This window comes from Pteropus medius, unplaced genomic scaffold, assembly GCF_902729225.1.
Source record: "Pteropus medius unplaced genomic scaffold, Ma_sr-lr_union100, whole genome shotgun sequence".
NCBI classification, from domain to species: Eukaryota; Metazoa; Chordata; class Mammalia; order Chiroptera; family Pteropodidae; genus Pteropus; species Pteropus medius.
The window spans coordinates 1,283,257-1,302,571 of NW_024341895.1; the positions used below are offsets into that span (position 1 = coordinate 1,283,257).

General features: G+C 40.4%; 1 protein-coding gene across 1 annotated transcript; it reads right to left on the minus strand.

Moving 5' to 3' along the window:
* Positions 1 to 13,889: 13,889 nt before the first annotated feature.
* Positions 13,890 to 14,831, minus strand: OR1M1 (olfactory receptor family 1 subfamily M member 1). The gene has a single exon (XM_039857351.1). It carries the CDS (start codon positions 14,829 to 14,831, stop codon positions 13,890 to 13,892), a length of 942 nt encoding a protein of 313 aa, XP_039713285.1.
* Between the last annotated feature and the right edge of the window lie 4,484 nt (positions 14,832 to 19,315).

Sequence of the window (19,315 nt, forward strand, 5' to 3'; positions counted from 1 at the left end):
CTCCCCGGGCTCCACCTCCCCTGATGTGAGACACACAATACAGATGAATGACAGCATTACCCTGGGAAAACACCTTTACCGGTGCCCGTAGATTCAGGCCAGGAGCCTCCAAAGAGCAGCAGAAACTGCCAAGGACATCACCAGGGTTCCAGCCAAACTTGGGAGGTTGACCACCCATCGGCCACTCTGGGGAGGAAGGCAAGGAAGTAGGGAGTTCTGTCCTCATCGAGTGCTTCCCAGTGCTTCAAGATGAGGAGCGAGACACGTGGACACTGAGGTTCATGTAAAAAGTTACGAACAAAGACAAATTCCAGGAATACTCATAACTGATATAACATCTGCATGTTTTATTGTTCAAACGTCTAAAAATGTGAGAAACTTATGAGATAAACCTGAATGTCTATTTCTCCTAGAACCTATTTTATTCTTTAAACTTTTTGAAGAGTTTTTATTGGATCTCATCAGAATAATGTAGCACTTTGTGGCAAAGATGCAGCCTAGTAATCCAGCACTGGAAGCCAAGATGTCTCCATGGCCACCATGACCTTGCCCTTGGTGCTGTGGTAGACAGGAAGGAAGGTGACCCAGACACTGCAGAATATAAATAAGCATGCTAAATGTCAGGAACTTGGTTTCATTGAAGGTGTCAGGCAGGTTCCGGGCCAGGAAAGCCAAGAAAAAGCTCCACAGGGCCAAGCAGCTCAGGTATCCCAGGATGCAGTAGAAGGTGGTGACTGAGCCCTTGCTGCACACAATGATGAGGTTTCTAGGCTCAGAATGTGTGTCTATATCCATAAAAGGGGGAGAGGTGCCAGCCAGATCCCACAGATAATCAGTTGGATCAGGGAGCAGATGGGAATGACATAGTTAGAAGCCCCTGACACCAGCAAGCATCTCATTGTTCTTCCCGGTTTCATGGCCTTGAATGCCAGAATCATGGTAATGGTTTTGGCCAGAATGATGGAAACAGTCACAGTGAACACAACCCCAAAGGTGATCTGTCGGAGATTGCAGGTGGCTGTGCTGGGTTGGCCAATGAAGAGCAAGGAGCAGAGGAAGCACAGGAGGAGGGTGATGAGCATGCCATAGCTGAGAGCCCGGTTATTGGCCTTGACTATGGGGATGTCTCGGTGCTTCACAAACAGCCACAAAACCACAGCTGTGACGACAGAGAAGCACAGAGATGCACAGGCCAGGGTCATCCCCAAAGAATCCTTGAAGGCCAGGAAGGTGACGACCTTGGGGAAATAGCGATTTCTCTCACTGTTTAGATACTCTTGGGCTGGGCGCTGGGCACACTGCTCTGCACCTGAGGAAAAGGCAAAGACTCAGCATTTCAGACTCACAAATTCTTCATTTTTACCGTCTGAAAAATTGTCACTGCTGTCTTTGTGCGTACAGACTGCCTCTGATATAATATTTGGACACACTAGATTAAGATTCATCAGTTATGGCCTAGGGAGGATCCTTTCAGCTATAGGCCAGACCAAACCCATTCAGACTAGATCTTCAGCATATGGTGGGTCTAGTTTGGCTTATCTTGAGTTTCAGTGATGTCCACAAGAACAAAGATTTTTTTCCAACCTTATTCTCCACTGTGCCCCTCGTGCTAGGTATTATCCTCCTCATGCTAGGTATTGTACTGCCATGGTTTATGATGTGTGCCTGGGGTGGTCAAGTTTAAAGATTTTCTTATTCTTAGTCAGGTTGAGAAAAAAACTTCACCTAGCTTTCCTGGGACATTCTCTTTTATCACTATCCTAACTTATGCTGGCATCTTTTTTTGTATATAACTTGATACTTGGGAGAATGTCTTTCCTCAGTATTCTTTCCCTTTTTTTTTCCTGTGACTATTCTTATAAATTTTTTTCCATATACATTTTGAAAATGGTTCATCAGAAAAGTTTGATTCTGAATGGAGTTGTACTTCTGTTATGTATTTTCTTGGAGGATTTGATGTGTTAATCATCAAACCAATGATTCAATTTAATGATTGAAGAACGATTGAAGAATTTGGATTCTGAACGAAATTATAATCTTGCTTTATTTATTTTTGGAGAAATTGATATTTTAGTCATTGAAGGACAAGGTGTATTTTTCCAAATTTTCATTCGTTTACACTTTTAAGCATGGTTGGTTTAACTTTTTTGGTAAGATGACAGGTCATAAAATTTTTCATCTTTATAGGCCATATGGTTTCTGTTGCAGCTATTCAGTAGAAAAGCAGTCAGACACTATGTAAATTAATAGGTAAGGCTGTTTTTCAATTTAGTTTTACTTACAACAATAGGCAGTAATTGTCCAATTCCTGCCTTACAGATCTTCCTTATTTTTCATAGGTAATACTCATGTAACAGTACGAAGTTCTAAAATAGTTGGAAAAGTTCTCCACACTTTTCTCCCCAGATACCCATTTCCTCTTCTAAGAGTCAAAGCCCCGGCTCCCATCTCCACTCTTCCAGAGACATGCTTAGGACACACAAACGTGTATGTGGTATTGCGAGTCACTAGTCCTGTGTTCTTCTCTTGCCTTTTCTTGTTTTATAAAGTAATTTGGTGTTGCAAATCCTTCAATAAATTCATGAGAAAGGGAATTTTTTCTTAGCTCATTATTGCCTGACAATACCCATTTACTCTCTCTGCCAAGTGATTAGAACCAAAGGGTTCTTACCATGAAGATGACTGGAATTACAGTTTTCATAAAAAAGATTCAAATCATTCAGCTAGTCTATAATTTATATTTTGGGAAATAGAAACATTATTTAATTAATCCTTCTACATTTTGAATTTATAATAACACATTTTGTTTTGATATATAATTTCTTGGATTGGTATCTTGTGTGATGGCAACTTTTGGGGATGCCAGAGTGTGACTTTTATTGGAATGTTGTATCTTCAGTTTTTTCACGTGTTCCTCTACTCTGCTAGATGACGATATTCCAAAGCACAGGGTCCTGGTTTTAGTTATGGTACAGAATGACATGGTACGGAATGTTCAACGATATTTCCAGTGCAATTTACTTGTACTTGCTCTGTGTTGATCATCTGAGTGTGAAAACTAAAGATGTCAAAGCTTTAAGGCACACCCAGTTTTCCTTGATGATTATGTTACCTTTCATGGTAGACTTTTGTAATGTCCACCGTGTGATCTGAGACTGAGATTTTCTCATGTAGCCCTGGGTGGTAAAGCAGAACCAGTGCGCAGTAGAGCCCACAGGATGAGCACAGCCAGACAGGACTTCAAACAGCACAGGGTAGAAATAGTGATTTGAGAATAGATATATTGAAAAAAATGCATAAATGCATGAGTTGAGAAAAATGATATGGCATGACCCTATTGCCAATCCCCCTGGTTTCCTTTTATGGAGAAGCGTTTATGGGGCAGTGTTATCATAGGATAGTAGTGTATTTTCTGCATGTCTGGTTGGAAATTTCTCTTTCTGGGCAAAAGACACCAATAAGATAGCAGACGGGCTTTCCTTCCTCTGGAATTTTCCTGAATCCTGGACTACAGTTCCAGCTATACACAGATTAAGGTGCCTGTGGGGGAAAGAGAATCATTGGTCATGACTGCCCTCATTACTAGCAGTTTTGAAAGGATGTCTATATATCTCACCTCATAAGAGAGAACTTTGACCTTAAATAGGTCATTACTATATTCTCCTCTAACTCCCACTGTGGTGATATTACCTAGACATTTAATTATGGGTTACTATGGTTATATTCCTCTTTTAAAGTGTTTACCAGATATTACCAAGGTATCTGCTCGCTTTTTTTTTTTTGCAAATCCTTGACAATACTGCCTGGGTTTTCCCCTCCTCTTATTTAACCACTTCATCCAAAATCTTTTAAAAACATATTGCTATGTGGTAATGAGTCTGAGAATTCGTATGGCTGGATACTTGGTTGGATAGAATATTTTAGTTTCTGGATGAAAGAACCTAATGACATGATGACTGAAGGAGAATAAATTGTTGTGACAATTAAATGCAATGCATGAACTTTGATTGGATCTTGAACCAGAAAAAAAAAAAGTTAATAATGGATGCTATTTTAAAGAACAGAAAGGTGATAGTATAGCTGAAATGAGCCAGGAAGAGAGTCAGGGAGATGAAGTGAGAGAGGGCTCAGGAGCAGATTGCACAAGGCCTGGTAGGCCAGGGGAGGATTTTGACCCTAAACTCTGCTACCATGTCCCTGCTGAGCTCCAGTCTCCTGTATCAAACTGCATACTTGACATCTCTGTTTGGATGTCACTGGGTATCTCAATCTCTGCATCTCTACGACACGGCTTCAGTGTTATGGACTGAATGCTAGTGTCCCACCCCCCAAAATTCATATTACAATTCTCATCCCCAATGTGATGATATTTGGAAGGAGATGTTTGAGATGTAATTAAGGTTAGATCAAGTCATGAGAGTGAGGCCCTCCTAAAGAGATTGGTGGCCTTGGGTTCAATTAATTTGCTAGAATGGCTCACAGAACTCAGAGAAATGCTTTACTTACTAGACTGCTGGTTAGTATAAAAGGATGCAACTCAAGAACAGACAAAAGGAAGAGAAGCATAGAGCAAGGCATGTGGGAAGGACACCGAGCATCTATGCTCTCTCCAGGCATGCCACTCTCCCCGAATCACCAGCTGTTCACCAACCTGGAAGCTCTCCAAACTTGCTCCTTTTGGGTTTGTATGGAGGCTTCATTACCCGGGCATATTGATGAAATCATTGGCCATTGTCCACTGATTTAGCCTTCAGCTCCTCTCCATCCCCTGGAGGTGGTGGGGATGGAACTGAAAACCCTTGCATCACAGGGTTGACTCCACAGCAACCAGCCTGTTCTTAGGTGACCTCTGGCTTTCCAAAAAAGTCACCTCATTAACATAACAAAAGACATCTTTATGACTCTCATCACTTAGGACATTCCAAGGGTTTTAGGAGCTCTGCACCAGAAGTGGGACCAAGACCAACTACATATTTCTTATTATAAATCGCAGCATCACAGAAAGCTAGCTGAGTGGCTGCCTGGTGACAGACTTTTTTGCTTTAGTCAAGTTCCAGAACCCTCTCCTAGCCCTCCCTATCTGTGCACTTTCTTGTGAAATCCAGTTTTAGAAAGAATCCTGCTAAGTCAGTTTAGCAAGAACCCTCCACCCTGATTGCTCTCCATATCTGATTTCTAATATAATATAATATAATAATTATGTCTAATATCTAGTTTGTTTAGCCAGAACCCTCCTTACCACTGATGTTTCCTCTTAATAATTTGCATCCATTGACCCCCACCCTGCTACTTGGCTATAAGTCCCCACCTGCCCGTGCTGTATTTCAACTTGAGTCCAGTCTCTCTCCCCTAATGGAAAATTCCACTGCAGTAGTCCCTGTACCTATCTCAACAGCTGCTGCCCCTTGAATGAAGTCTTCCTAAGCATGCTTTAGTAGGTATTATTAAATATTTTTTCTTTAGCACTGGCAGAATGAATGAATTAATGAATGAGCACTTCTGTGAAACTGTGATACTTTCAAAAATTGGTGGACTAGTCATTAACTTTAGCTGGTAGTGGCTCTGTGTATGGCCCAATAAAGCGTTCAATGAAGGGCCGCGTTAGTTGTCTTTCTTAATCCCCCCTCCCCAACCTCACAAATCCTAAAGGATCCAGAATCCCCCAATTCTTCACTCACCACACTCACTGGCTCCAGAGCTTTCTCTTCCATCTGACCCAGATGCAAGGCACGTCCCATCACTCCAGAGCAAAGCTACCTTTTTCCTGCTTCCATGAAAATGACAAAGAACATCTGCTTGTTCCTTTTCTCTACTGTGGGATTTTACCCCCAGAACCTTCTGAAAATACCAGTGTGGGGTACCGCCAATTTCCCTTCTCAACCACCTGACTCCCTTATGTCACGATGTACCTCTCCCCTTTCCCAATAGCCCGTAAATCAGAAAATCCTTCCAGGTCTTTAAAATCTTCCACAATTTAACTGCTTCTTACTACCTCCCTGGTCCAGCTGCTTGCAGAGAAGCCAAAAGTCTGAGGCAGCAGGTTTAACAGAGAAAGAGAGATTTATTCATTAAACTAGCTGAACAAGGAGACCAAAGAGGAAGTTGAAATTAGTCTCCCTGAACAAAGGCTTGGGTTCAGTTTTAAGAGGCCTGTTGTTATTGCCTGAAATACCCTTAACACTAGAAAAAAAACTATTAGAATCTGATTTCAGTGTTAGGAACCAATTTCAGTCTCCTGAAATTGAGGTTGGTCTTGTTACTCTGTGAGGACAGTGGCGACGATAATCACAATGCTATACTACCATCTGAAACAGCTTTAATGAGCACATACTATGTGACAGCCCCTGTTCTAAGCACGTCTACACTTAGTAACACAGTTAATCCTAAAACAACCTCCTCAGGATTTCTCTAAGTGAATGGTTAGGAGGAGAAGCAGAAAGAGGAGGAGGAGGGAGGCAGAGGGAAGCAGGATGAGGGAGAGGGCCAGTCCACCTATGGCCAGGGTCTGACTTTGTCATACACCTTTGGGAGCTCTCAGAGGCCAAAGACTTCTCAATATTCTTGCTATGCAAATTATTCTAGAGAAAGTTCTGCATTGTCAGCACCGGAGTTTGTCACCCACCACGTGGCCGTCTTTTCAAGATAGCAGAATAAGCAGTTCCTTGACTCAGCAGTGACAGCCGGGCCAGGAAGGAGGCATTGAGGGGCAACCCTGCTTCCACCATTGGTCAGCTGTGTGGGCTTCTCTGAGCCTCAGTGCTCTTATCTGTAAAGTGGGAATGACAACAATAAAACCTTCCTCAAAAGGCTCTGGTAAGGACTTCCTGAGAAAGACCATGACAATGGTCCCGGCAAATCGTTTGTATTCAGTGCAAGTCAGCTGCTATTTTCACTGGCATGAGCTTAGGGGCAGCCTGTCTCGGATCACATGCATTTTAGAGGCCCTCCCTAAACGAGGCCCCAAATGCTCAGGCTGCTGCTCAATGTCTGACCGGCCCCCACCCACCCTTCTAGCTTTATTTGTCCCTTCCTTTCTGCACCGCCCCCTTCCACATACTCTGCATTTCAGCAAAACTGGCCAATGCATCACAGGCCAGACACACCTGGTGATGTCTACCCCAGGACCTTCCACCTCAAGAGTGCTCATGGTAGAATAAACAGGTATGGGCATCGGAATCTAAAACCTTGAACCCTATCCCAGTTCACCTCTCGAATGCTGTTGATCTTTTTAGCAAATAACAAAACCTCTCCGAGCTTCAGTTTCTCCATGTCTAATATGAAGTGGATAATGTGTACCTTATGGATAGATGAGCCCTAAAAGGGGATGGGAGACTCATCCAGGCCAGGGAGGTATGGTAATAATAACGATTACTATAATAGGAAGTTATTAATATCATTTTAATAATAGCCGTCAATTAACATTATTGTATTATAGTGAAATAAATAATAATATTAGTGTTAATAATTGATGTTAATTAATGTAATTATGTTACAATTATCATTATATCATTATAATAATTGTAAGTATAACAGTTATATAATACAATTATATTAAATGATGTGTAATTATATAATACTTATAATATAAAAATAAATATAATAATTATATAATATGTGTTATATATTTCCTATATATGTATTATATAGTATATATAATTATATCATAGAATTATAAAATATACAATATATTATTATTATTATTACTATATAATAATAATACAATATATTATTATTATATAGTTATGCATAATGTAATACAATATAATTATACTTATACTTATAACCGTGCCAGGAACGGTTCCCAAAGCTCTGTGTCTATTAAGCCATGAAATCTTCACAACCGTTTGATGTCAATACTATTGTCAAATTAACAATTTTACAGATGAGGAAACTGAGGTAAGGAGAGGTAGAGTAACTTACCCGAGTAGCGAGGGGCAAAGCAGGGTTGGAAACCTGGAAGTCTCACTCTAGAGCATCACTGTCCAATGAACCATTGGACATTTCTGCAGCAACGGAGATATTTTATAGCATCCAAAATGCTACCCACTAGCCCTCCACAGCTATTGAGCTCTCAAAATGTGGCTAATATGCTAAGAAACTTAATTCTTATCTAACTTTTATTAATTTAAATTCAAATATCCACATGTGACTAGAAGTTATTGTAGTAAGAAGCACATTTTTGGGGCCCTTTCTCTTAACCACCGTACTTCGCCTGCCGACGTGTAATGTCTGTGATTGAATGGTCTGGCTGTAGGAAAAGCATTCTTGGTATAACAGATGCAGAGGAATAGCCTTGACTTCCATAAAAAACATGTCTTCCTGTGTTCCTGGGGGTATGAGACTCCCATTCTCCACTGACTTGGAGGTGCTAACTCTAGGTGAATATTTCACCTTCCTCTAAACTTTATTCCAAGAAGAAACAGTAGCACAACTGCGAAGAGGAGGGGAATGGGGTGCTCTGACTCAGCATCTGGGTGGCAATAGGGACTGGCAGAGACTGTGGCAAACTGAAGAGCTCCTCCAGCTCCCTCGAAAGGGACATCTGCTGGTCTGCATCTGCCAGGAAGTGCACCTACGGTAGCTAAAATTTGGAACTTTTAAAAGGAATTTGGAAACTTGGAAACTGTATGAACTACAAGTTTTAAAATATTGATGAGGAATGCAAATATTATGACACTGTGGCAGAACAAATATATCCTTGGGCCTGAATCGAGCCCTAGCGCTGGAGCCTCAGAGGGCCAGGCCTGGTGCCCAGAGAACCTGGTGTATGATGCTCACCTTGAAGAGCTGCTGTAGCCAAAGCCCAGTGGCGGACAGTACCCAGGGCAGTGGACCAGGAGCAGCTGTGTGACCTTGGGCAAGTCACTTAACCTCTCTGGGACTCAATTTCTCTACTCAATGCACTCATTACTATTATTAGTAAATAAAAGTATTTATCCTGCTGTGTGGTACATTTTACATGTCCGTGACAAACTAACATCTGTCCTGCCAGAACACACTCCTCTTCACAAAGCGGACAGACACATCTAACCCAGTGCTGTCCACTAGAAATATAACATGAGCCCCATGTGCAACTTCAAATTTGCCAGGAGCCATACGTTGTAAAGTAAAAAGAAATAGGTAAACTTAATATTAATAATGCATGTTTTTGAACTCATCATATTGAAAATATATTGTTTGAACCTATAACCAACATAACACATTAATAAAGTATTTCACATTCGTTTTTCATGCTAAGTTCTTCAAAAATACACATGTGTATATTCTTCCCTGACCCTAAAATTAGACATAAACAGGACCACGTACTCCTAGAAAGCTGATAGAGCAGCCATCAATAATAATGATGATAACTGAGTGCTTGCTGTTTGCCACACATTGCCCTAAGCTGGCCGCATGCCTTATCATGCTTAATCATCTAATAATCCAGTGAGGAGGATATGATTATTATTACTCTTGTCCACATTTTACAGAGAGAAAACTGAGGCTCAGAGGAGGTAAGGACTTTGTAAGGTGACCCAGACAGGATTTCAGTGCAGGCATCCTAACTCGAGTCTGGGCTCTGAGCCACTGTAACCACTGGTTATGGGGCATCTGTGCATTTCTCCAGGGAGGAGGCTCCCAGGGCCTGTCTGAGTCTCAGGAGGGTCTGGGAACTGCCTGGAGAGTATGGGCAGCTGCTTTAAGGTGTCTTCTTTCTCTAGGACTTTCCACCATTTTCCTGTCTCTGAGACTGAGGAGGGGGCCACACATGTACTGCTCAACAGCTGGCTAGAGCCTTTCACAATGCGCCCTAGGGAACCCCCACTGTTCCTCTCCCCCTGTTTGAGGATTCCTTAGACTCCTTAGACCATCTTCCTTAGATTTGATGAAACCTGACTCTTTCATGATTGTTCATACTTTTTGATGGACCCTCTGGGGAAATCGGCCTCTTCCTTGGCCCCAAGGCCCTGAGAGAGAAGGCGTGTCCACAGTAAACACTGACCCTTCTCTAGGTTTTATGGGCACTGGAGACAGAGAAATAAGCAGGACAGACCGTGAAGTCACTCTCTCAAGGAGAGCCGGCCTAGCAGGGAAATCTGATATCATTCAACAAACTCTTCCCTGGTTCCTTAATGACACCTGAGACCAGCATTCTGCCAGGAAGGTGGGTGTGGCTCTCAGCGGAACTGGCCTTTGCAGCTCAGGCCTAAGCTGCTACGAAGATTTTGAGAGGAGGGTGAGGGGGATTTCAACTCCCCCGGAGAGTCCCAGGCCATTGCAGCACCGATTCCACTTTCTAAAGCCCAGCACTGTCCCTGTCACTGGTGACACCATCCCCGCCTGGCTGGATCTGACCCCAGGAACACAGCTCACCCTGCCGCTCACACTCCCATTGCTGATGACTCGGCCTCCCCTGCTTTCATTGTTCTTCACCCCTCTGCTCCGCCTCCCTCCCATGGCTTCACAGTTCTCTGCGCAGGCCTTCGTCATCTCCGGGAACTGCTCCAAGTGTCTTACAATGATAAGAACACTGCTCATCTTTTAGCTCTGCTAAATATCATCCAGTCTCAGTTCTCAGAGAGATTTCTTGAACATGCCGGCCTGCTCTCACCTCAGGGCCTTTGGCCTGTGCCTATCCATATGGCTCCCTCCTTCACCTCCTTAAGGTCTTTAATCAAATGCCGCCTTCTCAGCAAGGCCTTCCCTAACAGCTTAAAACATCTTCTGTATCGAATCACCCATATTGTTTCCCTGTCTGGATTGTGAACATAGGTGTACATATATTTTTATAGATAAGATTTTTCAAATTTTTTAGGCTGATACCCAGAAGATGGATTGCTAGATCATATGGTAGCTCTATTCTTAATTTATTAGTTTTAGGAAACTCCATACTGTTTTCTGTAGTGGTTGCACCAATTTACATTGCCACATTCTCTCTAATACTTGTTATTTCTTGTCTTATGATAATAGCAATTCTAACAGATGTGAGGCATCAAAAGCTAATGAGTTCAAGCTTCTTCTCATATACCCATTGGCCATCTGTATGTCTTCTTGGGAAAAGTGTCTGTTCAGATCCTTTGCTTATTTTTACCTGGATTGTTTGTTTTTTGATTGTCGAGTTGTATAAGTTCTTTATATATTTTGGATATTAGCCTCTTATCGAAGGTATTGTTTGCATATATTTTTCCCCATTCAGTTGATTGCCTCTTTGTTTTGTCGATTATTTCTTTTGCTGTACTGCTGGTTGTTTTAACCCGAGTTATATGTTGGGTTTATAATGTTTGCGAGATTTTGTTCCAAGATCGAGAAAGGAACACACACACACACACACACACACACACACTTGACACACGTTGCCAAGGCTACGCTTTAAAACTTATTTAAATACTGACTTGTTCCTGACTCTGCATGTGTAATTCCCTTCTTCCGGCACACTGTCCCCACCTCCTTCATGAATACTACCTTTTTGGAGTGATCCAGGTCTCAGCTCAGAAATCACCTTAACAGAGACTGATTGCCCTAAGAAATCACCAGATTAAAATACGTCCCATCTGTCCCTGTCACATTACCCTTCATTATGCCTTTGAAGTCCTTCTCACCATGGGTAATTATCTGGCACATGATTTATTTTTTTATTGTTATTTTCCCTGATGGGTTGAAAATGGTTGCTTTGTTTTCTATTGTTTAATTTTAATTTTTAAGTTAATATCAGTGAAATTAACTTTTATTTTCTGGTGTACAGTACTTGGAATTTTATCCCATGTATAGATTTGTGAGACATGGGAAGACAGAGCATTATTTAAATTTTTGGGCAACTTCAAGGTCATTGCTCTGATGTTAGGATACAGAATAGTTCCACCCCCCAAAAATCTCTCTTGTACTAAACCTTTGTAGTCACAGAGAGACACTTTTTTTTACTCTATTGCCAATGCTTAAAACAATAGCTGGCATAGAGTAGGCACTTGGTAAATAATTGTTGAATGAATAAATGAATGAATGAAACATATTAATGCCAATAAATATTGGATGTTGATATTGTAAAGGCTACCAGCACAGCCCTCTCCTGGAGTTGTGACTTTAACTTAACACAAAACAAGACGGAGATAGTTTGGTTGACAGAATCTTAGAAATTTTTATTAGTGCAAGCCAGGCATCTCTCATTGCATAGGGGAGGAAGGGAGCTAAATAAGCACTTCAGCTCAAGCTGGATATGGAAAGGTTTTCACGAAATTCTGTGAGCCCCAAGTTCTAATAATTTCCAAAGTCTCTGGCCATCTCAGCCCTCTCCTACAGCACAGGAACTACTTGCATCCATATGGCAGGAGACTGGAGGGAACTTACCGGGAGAGAGAGCTGTTGTTCAGCATAGGAGGCCAGGATGCATGTGTATATTCCATCCTATTATAATTACAATTTTTGGTTACTCTAAAAAGCCTTGATCAAAATCATAGGTTCCCCATGTCAAACTTCAATATTCTTAAATTCTGGGTTTTATTCACCAGAATATCCAGTAGAAAGCATCGCCTTTTCACTTACTGCAGGGCCAGATCTGGAGGTCTGCTTGCTCAACTGAAACAGTCCAGTTTAATTATGTCAGGAGGAAAGTAATATAAGCAAATTAGATGTATGGTTATTCAAAGCCTCTCTGCTTAAGATGATGTCACTTCCTTAGCACCATTTGAAAATTCTGACCCTATTCAGAGTCACTGCACATTCCATTTTAGTTGTAAATTTCTGTATGAGTATGAGGGTTACTCCATAATAGATATAAATATAATTAATTGCCTTCATAGGGGCTTTAGAATGATGAAGTGAGACTCTTCAAAGAAATACAGTTTAGTGTGTGGCACAAGACAAACTCATAATGAATAGCTCTTATTTCTGTTATAAAAAGTATTTCTACTTATATGCATCCCACAGGCATACATGGCAACTGAGACATGCCTCAGCTTCCTTCTGATTTAGAGAGTCATGATTCAGTTGATTGGTTTTATTCTTCATATCCTTTGGCCATGAAGATCTAGTCCATCAGGTGGTGGTGTCTCACTTATTGCATGGTCTGAATCTCTTCCTCCCTATTCCTTCCACAGCTTATCTCTAACACTCACCATCTCACCTTCCCAGAAAATAGGACAAGAGTGAGGGTAAAGGGGCCGTGCACCTCATTTACATGCTCCCTGACTTTCGTTCCAGGAAGTCAAATTAAATGCCTGGTTGTTATGAGAAGGGCCAAATTCTTGGGTTGATCCTAGCTCTTCTTGATATGCCATTCCCAAGTCATTCACGTAAGTGGATTTTCCACCTCACAAATGCATCCTTTTCTCTCTATTTTCTCTTGCTCTCTCACATTTCACATACTGTTTTCTTTGTCTGAGATACTCTTACTCCTTGTGTTTGCCTCAAAACCATCTTACTCTTTCAGGTGAGACCCCATACTCCAGACTCTGTCAGGTGTCCTGCTGTATCCTATCTTTCTTTCATGTGTATATTCCATCCTATTATAATTACATGTCCAATATCTTCTTTCACACTCAATTATAGGGATATCACAAACTATGGATATTGTGTCTCTCCTGCTCACCATGCAACAGCCAGCACCTACATCAAGCCCAGGATAGGTACTCAATAAGTATTTGTTGAGTGTTAAATTGATTCTGAACCATAGTAAATCCCACCTGGTAGGACTAGACTGATCCTTCTAGGAATACAGCATAAGACAAACACAAAAGGACTCTTAGTAGTCCCAGTATTTGAGAAAATAGTGACAGGGTCATTTTGAGGTATCCTTTTATAGTTCTGCAATTTAAAATTCAAAGTGGTTATTCTCCAAAGATCTGCAATTCCAGATCTTGCCTAAGAGCCTAGATATTTACATTTTACTCCCTGGAAACTCCCAGGTGTCCTGGTGGTCAGGAAGATGAGGTAATTTTTCTGTTGATGAGCTTCCTCAGGGCCCCCTTTAGTTCTCTGTTCCTTAGACTGTAGATAAAGGGATTCAGCATGGGGGTGACTGCAGTGTACATTACAGCAGAGGCTTTCTCCTTCACGGCTGTGCGGACAGATGAAGGACACAGATAGACCCCAATGGTGGTCCCATAAAAGAGGGCAACTACAGAGAGGTGGGAGCTGCAGGTGGAAAAGGCTTTCTTCCTGCCACCTGCAGAGGGAACCTTCATGATGGCCATGATGATGCGAGCATAGGAGGCCAGGATGCATATGAAAGGTGTGGCTATCACCATCCCAGCCACGATGAGCACAAAGATCTTGTTCACGGAAGTGTCAGTGCAAGAAAGCCTGAGAAGGGGAGTGAGGTCACAGAAGTAGTGAGGAATCTTTCTGTCATCACAGAAAACCAGGCGCATCATAAGGAGGATGTGTATGAGGGAGATAAAGCAGGAAAACACCCATAAACCACCAGCCAGTAAGCCACAAAGGCGTGGGCTCATGATGGTGGTATAGTGTAAGGGGTGACATATAGCCACAAACCTGTCATAAGCCATTATAGCTATTAAGACACTGTCAACAATGCCAAAAAAATGAAAAAAGTACATTTGGGTTAGGCAGCAAGGATATGAGATGGACTTGCTCTTGGTTTGGATGTTCACCAGCATCTTGGGAACAGTGTTGGTGGCCAGACAGAAATCAACCAAGGACAAGTTGGCTAGGAAGAAGTACATGGGAGTGTAGAGGTGGGAGTCTGAGCTGATAACCAGGATGATCAACAGGTTCCCCACTACTGTGACCACATACATGCAGAGGAACAAACTAAAGAGAAGAGTCTCCTGCTCTGGTTTCTCTGAAAGTCCCAGGAGGATGAAATCGAATACACTGGTTTCATTCCTTAGTTCCATGGGCATGATTCCTCTGGAAGTATTAAAAAGGAGAAGTTATATGAATGCTATAGAGATGATTCTGGAAGATTAGATGAGATTATACCCAATTGCTCATCTGGGCTAATTATGGTATCAACTTATATATGTGTTGCATCTTGGTCCATTGATGACGTGTTTAAAGCAATTCATATGTCAAGGTTTGGTTCCAATATGCCCCCTTGAATATTCCTGTTTCAGACAAAGGTTGAGAGAGTATATCATGCATGAATACTTGCTGAAAAAAAACTACAATAGATTAACTTAAAGATGAAACCAATTGAATCCAGAAAGAGTGATATTCAAGAAGCAATTGTCAGCCAAAAAAAATGGTATATATGTAAGCAAATATAAATATAAGGTTATTGAAATTTTGAATAATACAACTAACCAGCTTGATCTGATCACTATGCTAAATTATTAGGGAATCCACATTCTTTTCAAGGGCATATGGAATATCTGCAAAAATTAGACCACAAACCAAACCTTAATACCAAAAGATACATAGCAAACAGAGCATGTTCTCTGATCAAAATGTAACCAAATTAAAAATCAATAATAAAAAGATAATCAGTCTCTTCCTATACATTTGGAAACATCAAAAGTACACTTAAAAATAATGTATGCAAGAGTGACATCAGTAGCATGGAAGCATGAGAGGACCTCCATGTCTCTTAAAGTTACAAGCTGGACGGCTATAATTCAACAAAGAATTTCCTGCTTGGCATACAAACACATCTGAGACTTCTTGCATTGAGACTTCTAAGGTGGGTGTATCTGAGCAAACAGTGGAGATGGGTTGGGGAGGGGAAAGGACAGTGACAGAAGCTGTGTGCAGTTCTGCATTCTTGGCAGCCCCAGGAGAAGTAATAGCAGTGAAGGGTTCGGGTGCAATCTCCACGGTCAAACCAGAGTTGGGCCTCAGTGCCTAGCATACATTGACTCTAGGTCCAGGGTCAGGGGCAGAGAAGTGGTACAAAAAATTACAGTGCTCCACAGCTCACCAGCACCAGACGTAGGATTCCACAGAGGCAGGAACCCACCTATCTCATCATCTTGTGTCCTGCTCAGCAGTAAAATCCTCACTCAGGAGATCACAAAAAGGCTGAAAAAACTTTTCGGCCTAAGTGGTCTGTATTTATTGTGGCTAAACCTGTGAGGAAGAGCAGAGCTGTGGGTGTACAGACACCCTTCCCCTCCCCCTGCCCACTCCTTCCTCTCCCATCTCAATGCAGCCTGGTAGAGGGAGATGCGTCAGCCCAGACAGAGCCTTTGTGCCTGTGGCTCCTTGTTATAAGAAGGCAGCTCTGGTAACACATAGCCCACCACTTCCAATTACTGGAGTGGTGTCCTTAGACCAAGACAACTGGGCCACCCACCTCCTTGGGAAATACGAGGCATTTTCCATGGCCGAGATAACCCTGCCCCACAGAGGTCCCAGAAGCCCTAGCAGTGCAGGTAAGAGAATATGAAAACTTGTGCTTCAGCACCACCTACTGGAAAACAAAAGGACCTCTGCTTATCAACCTGCTAACAGTGAAGTGTCAAATACTTAAAAAAGCAGATTTCATTCCCACAAGTGCATGGACAGAGAAATAATCCAACAAGTACCAATAACTAAGATAACAAGAGAGTTCAGAGAGAAAATGAAAAATCTCCAGAAAGTAAACTTAAAGACATGGAAGAATGTGATTTAAATGACAGAGAATTCAAGATTACAGTTCTAAAAAAATCAATGAGATAAAGAAAACTCAGAAAAACAATTCAACGAATTCAGAAATAAAGTCAATGAACAAAAGGAATGCCTCACCAAAGAGGTTGAAACTATGAAAAGGAACCAAGCAGAAATTCTGGAGCTGAATAATTCGACAAAAGAGATGTAGAATGAACTAGCAACCTTAGAAAATAGAGCAGACCAGATGGAGGAAAGAATTGATGACACAGAAGACAGAAATCTAGAAATGACTCAGGTGGAAGAAGAGAGAGAATTGAGAGTTTAAAAAAACGAAGAAATTCTATGAGAATTATCTGACTCCTTCAGAAAGAGCAATATAAGAATAATGGATATACCAGAAGGAGAAGAGCGGGAGAAGAGAACAGAGAGCCTATTCAAATGAATAATTGACAAGACCTTTCTAAACCTATGGAAAGAACTGGATCCTCAATTACAAGAAGCTAATAGAACACCTAATTATCTTAGTCCCCCTGCCCCCAAAAAAGGCTTCTCCAAGGCAAATGATATTAAAACTATCAAAAATTAATGACAAAGAAAGAATTCTCAAGGCAGCCAGAGAAAAGAATACAGTAACTTATAAATTAAACTCCATTAGATTATCATTGGATTCTTTTTAGCAGAAACCCAACAAGCTAGGAGAGAGTGGAATCAAATATTCAAATTATTGAAAGAGAAATTACCAGTGAAGACTAATATGTTCAACAAAGTTATCCTTTAGATAGGAAGGAGAAATAAAGGCTTTTCTGGACATGCCAAAGCTAAAGGAATTTACCAACACAAGACCAATATTACAAGAAATGCTGAAGGATGCTCTTCTACTTGAAATAAAAAGACAAAAGAATGCAAAATATAAGTAAGATCACTAACAAAAAGACAGAAGCAGGAAATTGCAACCCTGGTTCAGAATAGAGTATTAAACACTTAAATATAGCATAAAGGTTAAAGGTGGTGATAATATTTTTTAAAAAAAGGTAATAGCCACTGCAATCGTGACATAAACTCACAACATAAATAGGGATCATTTGTGACAACAAAAACATAAAATGAGAGTGGGAAAAGGACTAAATTTGTATGAGTGAATGGAAATAAGATATAATAAGAAGAGAAAGAACTATTACATATATAAAATTTATTTTACATAAACCTAAAGGTAACCAAGAAGATCTAGAACTGAGACAAAAAAAGAGGAAATGGAAAAAAATTATAGAATACCACCAAACTAAAATAACAGACAGAAACACAAGAGAAAAGAAACAATGGTGACATAGAGCTATGAGGAAAAAATAGATAAAATGGCTATAGGAAATCCTCATATGTCAATTATCACCCTAAATATAAAGGGACTGACTCACCAATTAAAAGGCACGGAGTAGCAGGTTGAATCAAAAATCAAAACTCAACGATATGCTGCCTTCAAGAGACACATCTCAGCTGCAAGGACAAACATAAATTCAAAGTGAAAGAGTGGAAAATTGTACTCTAAGCAAATGACATCCAGAGAAAAGAGACTATAGCCATATTTATATCTGACAAAATAGATTTCAAGATAAAAATGATAGCAAAAGACAAAGATGAACATTTTTTATAATGATAAAGAGAACAATACATTAAGAAGACAAAACACTTCTTAGTATGCATGGAACCAAACTGGGAGAACCAAAATATATAGAACACCTACTAACAGAACTAAAGGAAGAAACTGAAAACACACACACACAATTATAGTAGGAGACCTAAATACCTTATTGACAGCAATAGATAGATCATCCAAACACAAAATCTATAAGAAAATATTGGCTTTAACTGACACATTAGACCAAATGGACACAATCGACATTTACAGAGCATTTCATCCCAGAACACCAGATTATACATTCTTTTCCAGCACACATGAAACATTCTCAAGGATATACCATATGTTAAGACACAAAACTAGACTCAACAAATTTAAGAAGATTGAAATCATAGCAAGCATATTTTCCAACTATAATGCTTTGAAATCAGAAATCAATTGCAAAAAGAAAACAGGAAAAATCACAAATATGTGGATGCTAAACAACATGCTACTAAACAATAACTGGGTCAAAGAAGAAATAAAATAAGAGATCAAAATTTACATAGAGTCAAATGAGAATGACAATACGACATATCAAAATTTGGGGAAGCAGCAAAAGTGTAATGATAAGGAAGTTTATATCATTGCAGACCTATCTCAAGAAACAGAAATATCTCAAATAACAACCTAACATTTCACCTTAACAAACTAGAAAAACAAAAACAAAATGAAGCCCAAAGCCAGTAGAAGGAAGGAAATAATAAACATTAGAGCAGAATTAAACAAAATAATAGAAAAAATAATTCAACAAAGAGATGATTATTTAAAAGATTAATAAAATTGGCAAACCTCTGGCTAGGTTCACTAAGGAAAAAAGAAAAGACCCAAATAAAAACATCAGAAATGAAAGAAAAGTTACAACAGATGCCACAGAAAAACAAAAAACTATGAAAGGCTATATGCCGCCAAATTCAATAATCTAGAAGACATTGACAAGTTCTTAGAAATCTATGACATTCCAAGACAAAATCACGAACTGGAAAATCTAAATAGACCAATCAACAGTAAGGAAATTGAACAAGTCATCAAAAACCTTCCCCAAAGTAAAAGTCTAGGCCCGGATGGCTTCACTAGTGAATTCTACCAAACATCTAAAGATTTAATACATATTCTCAA